The sequence below is a fragment of the Pyxicephalus adspersus genome, chromosome 2, assembly GCF_032062135.1.
Source record: "Pyxicephalus adspersus chromosome 2, UCB_Pads_2.0, whole genome shotgun sequence".
Taxonomy (NCBI): domain Eukaryota; kingdom Metazoa; phylum Chordata; class Amphibia; order Anura; family Pyxicephalidae; genus Pyxicephalus; species Pyxicephalus adspersus.
Genome location: NC_092859.1, coordinates 23524786 through 23531187, shown reverse-complemented (window position 1 = coordinate 23531187; position 6402 = coordinate 23524786). Strand labels below are relative to the sequence as shown.

Genomic DNA, 6402 nt, shown 5'->3' with positions numbered 1-6402 from the left:
CACATGACATAAATTGCTCTCACATGATGGTCAATTTTCTCCAGCCTAGAAAACATTAGTAGACAAGGGACCTGATTTATTAAAGCTCTCCATGGCTGGAGAGATGCTCTTTCATCAGTGAAGCTGGGTGATCCAGCAAACTTGAAATGGATTTGGTCCAGGATTGGAAACTTGAAACTTGAAATTAAACATTTTCCTACAAACAGCAAATTACTTTTAAGAAAATCCATTCCAGGTTTGCTTGATCACCCAGCTTCACTGATGAAAGTGTATTCTCTCCAGCCTTGGAAAGCTTTATTAAATCAGGCCCACTGCGATTAACATAAAGTTTGAGGCACTGAAAGTAGTCAAAAACAGGTACAAAACATTGCATGTTATACAGAGGTATCAGGCTCTGTAGATATTAGGAATTAGACACTAAGTGACATATAGATGTATGAGGCAATGTATTGAATGCAGAGTTATTAGGCTTTGTAGATTGTAGACCATTATTAAAAACTAAGTAAAATGCACAGATATGAGGCACTGTATGCAATTCAGTGTATTATGCTCTGAAGATAGTTGACCAGTATTAGGTACTAAGTGAAATGCAAAAGTATGAAGCACAGCATGTAATAAAGAGGTATTATGCTTTTTAGGTAATAGGCCAATATTAGGCACTAAGGACTATGTATAAATTGAGTTCACTGACAGTGTTATCTCTCTAGGTGAATCCTATTAAAATAATGACTCGTTCTGCCGCCTAGTGGCTAATTTCAAAAGTGCACAGCTGTCACAATAGGAAATGTTTTCTGTGTAATTGAAAATCATTATTATTATTATTATTATTACTATTACTATTATTAATATTAGTATTTATAATAATAATAATAAAAATTATTTTACAGTTTTTATATAGCGCCAACATATTACGCAGTGCTGTACATTAAACAGGGGTTGTAAATAACAGACAGATACAAACAGTGACACAGGAGGAAGAGAGGACCCTGCCCAGAAGAGCTTACAATCTAAGAGAATTATAAACGAATCTAGAGTTAATTGACAGGGGAATCATTTAGACCCCTAAGTGACATATAGAGGTATGAGGCAGTGCATGTAAAACAAAGGTATTAGGCTTCATAGGTAACAAACCAGTTTTAGACAGTGAAATACAGAAGTATGAAGCTCTGTATGTAAAACAGAAGTATTAGGCCCTATACGTAATACTCAAGTAATAAAATCTAAATGATCTATTTATAAAGTAGTGAATCTGCCATTGACTAGGACCATTGGCTGGTGGAGAATCAGTTACTCCCCTTGTAATTAGCCCAGTGATAAAACAGGTTCCTTCCTGACCCTTCTTTTCTCTGCTACAGTTAATGGTATGAGGCACTGTGAGTAATATTTAAACAGGTATAAGGAACTCTGGGCAATGCAGAGATATAAAGCATTATATGTAGTAGATAAATATGAGGCATTGAGCCTGATTTATTGAAGTTCTTAAAAGTTGAAGATGATAGACCATTGTGGGAGATTATAGAAATATATTTTAATTAAAACACATGGGACTGGAGGGGCCTCCAACAGGGAATGTTTCAGCAAATGTCAGATTCACTACTTTATAAATAGACCCCTAAGTGTAGAATGAGGCACTGTATGTAATACAGAGGTATTAGGCTCTGTAGGTAATTGAAAAGTATTATACACTAGGTGAATACAGAGGTATAAGGCACTGTATGTAATAGACAGATATGAAACATTGTGATACAGAGGTACTGAATTAAACAGACCAGGATGAGAAACTGTGTGTAAAATGAAAATATGAGGGATGACTACAGGGGAAAACTGAGACTCCCCTTTTCTGTGCATATTAGCAGTGTGGTGTCAAGGTTAATCCTGTTTGTGCCATTGAACGACTGGTGCTCCTCTTCTTCTTCATTGTTTTTTTCTGCCTGTCATAAGATACATAAATGTGCTTTTTTACATGAAAAACCAAAAACAAAACAAAATGCACCATCCTATATACATGGCAAAGTTTCCAATTAACACATAGGAAATCAGAGATTTCCTTAATCTGTAGTATCATATATCAGCCAATAGATGGCATTGATGGACATACGGTATGTACCGGTAGTTAGAATAACCTGGCCAAAGAGGATCAGAAATTTAGCAAAGACAAAAACATGTCTAGAAATTAGAAGCAAAATAGGTAGCATCTATCAAAATGAGGAAATTATTTTTAAAAACATGCATGAAATGTTTAAAATGTTTGGCCATGTTACATTAGTGTTTAGAGGGTTTTTTCTTTAAATAAATGTTCCCAGCATCCTATGCACAAAGGGCCTGATATATTAAAACTCTCCAATACTGAAAATGATAGACTATCATGGGAGAACCTAGGTAATCCAGCAAAACTTAGAATTGATTTTCTAATATAATTTGCTGTAAGTTGGTAAATGTTTTCATTACTGGACCAGATGGTATGCTGGATCACTAAGGCTCCCCATGATAGTCTATCTTCTCCCGTTTTGGAGATTGTTAATAAAATGGGCTCAATTAGTGACATTGCCTCCTTGATCCAAAGTATTATTTGATGAAGAGTATTGTCAATCTACTACAACATACAAAGATATTTTAGACAATTGTGCATTTCTTGCCCTGTGGTGGAAAGGCTTTATATGTTTGTTAATTGGTAAGGTTTTAAAATAATTTGGTACAAGTCAGAGTTCCAGTTGTCTTGTATGTCATTCTTTGCATGCCTTTGCTCCTATGTACAAAGACAGCTTTATAAAGACAAGTAAGGATGTAGTATTTTTGCTCAATTATTTCCTGTATATTTTGTGACTTAAAAGGAAGTAGCCAGACAATATGTACCAGGGTCATCTCCAATCAGAGGAGCTGATACTATAAAATTCTGACTTGGTTTTAATCCAGTGAGACCTGATAGGAAATCCAATTGGATGTTATTGTATGAAAACAGTGCTGAGTAAGAGTGAGATCTTCACTCAGCAAAGATATATTCCTTGTAGACTGGTGAGCTCTAATTTTGACTTGCAAACCTCAATAAATTCTAAAGGCAGGGATAAATGTTAAGTGGAAATATAAATCAATTTGTAAGTGGTCCTTATCTGCATATTTGCCATGATTGCTGAGGTGTACTGTCTACTGCTTAATAAACCAGTGAATGTTTACCAAAACCTAAATAGTGTATTTCTATCCAACAACATTTTTATCTTAAAGATGGAGGCTTTATTGGAGAAATTCCTTCACTTCTGTCTAGGATAAAAAGTTGTCATATTGGCACCAGAAGTGAGGAAAACTCTTTACAAGCATCATGGAAGTTAAATTATTTTATAAGCTAACTATAGTAATGTTAGAAAAAAGTCTTTATTATCTGTTTTCATGTTGCAACTTACTCTGGTAAGTGAGTGAAAAACTCTCGGATAATAGTAAAATCTGACACAAGTTCCAATCTTGTATCCATTCCATTCCAAATTAAAAAAAAAATCCTTCTCACTTGCAATTCACTTTTGCTGAAAGCAATTGCTGTGTTGACATTGTTGACCATGGCATAGCCAGTTTCTTAGATAATAAAGCCTTGGCACTACTTGCCTTTACAGTCCCGGAATCTAAAGATTGTAAAGATCTTACACGATATTTATATATATTGTTGTATATAATGCAATTTTAATGAATTTTGTGCATGTTGGAAATAATAAAGAACCTTTTTTAAATTAAATGCCTTTGTGCTGTCCAAAAGATCATTTGTTCTTCTCTTTTAGAACATTTGTTTTTTAGTTTAAATTGCCTGGGATTAGACAATTTGTAATCACCATGAAGGAAAATTAATAACATCCCAGCCAATGATTTGTCAATTGATTCCAACAAATATTGGTATCATGAGGCAGTAAAATCTTTCATTTGAATAGCCATCTATCACCATGTAAAAGTCCTTGTTTTATGAAACCCATAACCATTACACAAGCTGCTTTCCCAACCATAAGGATGAGTGGCACCACTTTTACTGTAGCTGCAATTGAATATACCAACCTCATTATTCAGCTTGGCACATCTGAATGCTTAAAAGTACCTTCCTTCTGCTTAAGTTGTGAAATTCTGCTTTTTCTAGAGCTTTTAAATGTTTCTAAGAATGCCCCCACCACTAATTGCCTTTTCAGTGATAACATGACTACACCCATGATCATCAGTTTCCCTCAGTGTTACATTTTGCTCTTCCAGACCATTGGTGGCTTCCAAAAGGGTGCAATGCCACTATCCGCCACCCCAACATTTTTTAATGAAGCCATTGTATTGGATGTGACAGAACATGCTCTGAATTAACTTTTAAATAAGTAATCCTTACATTTGTTATCCCAGATACACTGTATGCTTTTATTCAATGTAAGGAAAATTAACTCACTGCTGTTCAACCAAGTCCTAAAATAGGAACATTCACAATGACCTGTAATTCACTTTAATACATCTAAGGAACTTTTACCTCCCCTTAACTAGGTGCAACAAGAAAAAGAGAACATAGAAAGGGTTATAAATTATTTTTTATTTTTTTATTGTGGAAACATTAGAGAATACCTCTTAAGGTTCTGTTGCTATGTGTGTTAGGGATACATGTAGTGGTTTGAATAAATCAATGAATTTGCATTTTCTTAAATGTCCTCAAAAAAGTTCTTGTAGGGATTAATAAACCAGGTTATTAAAGATAAAAAAACATAGCTTCAATCCCAATCAATAAATTTTCTTAGTTTACCTTAGTTTTACCTGTTAAAAAAAATCCAAAATTGGGCAGCTTTCACTAAAATATTCCCTGATGATCCTGCCAGACCCTTTCTGTTGTTGGGTAACAATTGTGTCCTAAACCTGCTCCGTGCCAACACACTGCACTGGGATGGTCGTCTATTGTCACTTTTAAAAAGCTATTAAAGCAATGCTGTACAATTAACATTTGTTAATGTAGTGTAAAAGAGGAAATGAAATGGGAAAAAGGATTCAACAGGATTTATAGAAAAAAGTACCAAATGGGCTGTGAGAAACTGAGACAGGAGAAAACTAAAAGGTTTACTTGAAAAATAAAATATTGAAATAAGTATATAAACTTATGCAATATCATTCTTTTTAAGGAAAACTTGAACATTACTGTCAATTTGTAGGCTGGATTTTCTCTTGCAGATTTAGTACTGGAAACCTTATTCGCATTTGTACTCCAGAAAGTACTCTGGATAGACCTGTGATCTGTCAAACACCACAAAGATGGATGGATTTAGAACATTATCTACGCAGGAGTCATATCTCTCTTTGCTGTTTGGCTTCTTAGGTGGGAGTTTCATCGTAGAATCCCCCTCAACAAAGTCACCCACGAGCACCAGAGCCACAAACATTATCTTTTTGTCAGAGGGGGTTAGGAAGGAGTAAAGGTGAGAGTAAGACGCATCTCTGGCAAAATAACTTCCTGGTGGAAAAAAAATTATATTAGCTTAATGGTAAATCAGTTTTTATTAGCTTTTCAAAGTTAAATAACAACAGTACAATCCTAAGAAAATAATAAAATATAAAGGAGGTAGCATAAAAAATGTGTCTTGCAAAACGATCTTTCCCAAAATGATAAAAATCAAGAGACGAACGGCTAAACATTTTGTTAGGTGACACTTGCAGCAGCGATGTCACTTGCAGCAGCAAGGAGAACAAGGAAATAGAAGCATCTTCTGCTTCCCTTTAGCCGTGCAGCCTGAGATGTGTCTTCCCAGCATCCTCAGCACATACTCTGAGGCTGTGCACAGCTGAAGGGGATTTTGGAGGCATATTAGTTCCTTGCTCAATCCTGCAATGCCATTGGGTGCTAGGAATTTATTGTCTCTCAGTCCACAATGCCTGTTGTAGCGTTAAGCTGGGCTGACCTCTTGCTGGTGTACTTTGTTTTAAATATACCATTGCTGATTCTGACCCAGTGGGAATATGCTGCCTGGAACGACCTTTTATCCGTGACCCCGACTCTGCTTTTGTCTTTGCCCATGAATACCTCGTCTGGGGGACTGATTACCCATGAATAACATTTGACTTTGTATTCTATCTCTGCTGGAATCTTGTTACTTTATTATCTGTGGGCTCCTGGTCCCCTGTCAGTCCCTTGCCCTTACGCACAGAAGTCCTGGGACAACACAACTAGCTGGCGTCTGGCCTCTGGTTGCTTATCACTGGAGAGCCTCTCCTTGTGGCCTCTTGTTTTTGTCTTTTTTTTGTTTAATATTGAAAATATTATTAATAATATTATTATTATTTTTATACAAAATTTATATAGCGCCAACACATTTAACCTGTATAACACAAAAAGTTATGCCACTAGCTGTCCCTCAGGGGAGGTCACAATCCAATGTCCTTACCATATTCATTTGTCTTTAATACATTCTAAGG

The 6402-nt window shown here is 35.6% G+C and overlaps 1 protein-coding gene across 1 annotated transcript in view; it reads right to left on the bottom strand.

Annotated features, from left to right (window-relative positions):
• Positions 1 to 4517: 4517 nt before the first annotated feature.
• Positions 4518 to 6402, bottom strand: part of LOC140323150 (protein mono-ADP-ribosyltransferase PARP12-like) — a 28747-nt gene continuing 26862 nt past the window's right edge. Inside the window, exon 11 of the mRNA XM_072399956.1 lies at positions 4518 to 5443. Coding sequence (XP_072256057.1) covers positions 5181 to 5443 — 263 coding nt within the window. The 3' untranslated portion in view covers positions 4518 to 5180. The remainder of the gene's footprint in view (positions 5444 to 6402) is intronic.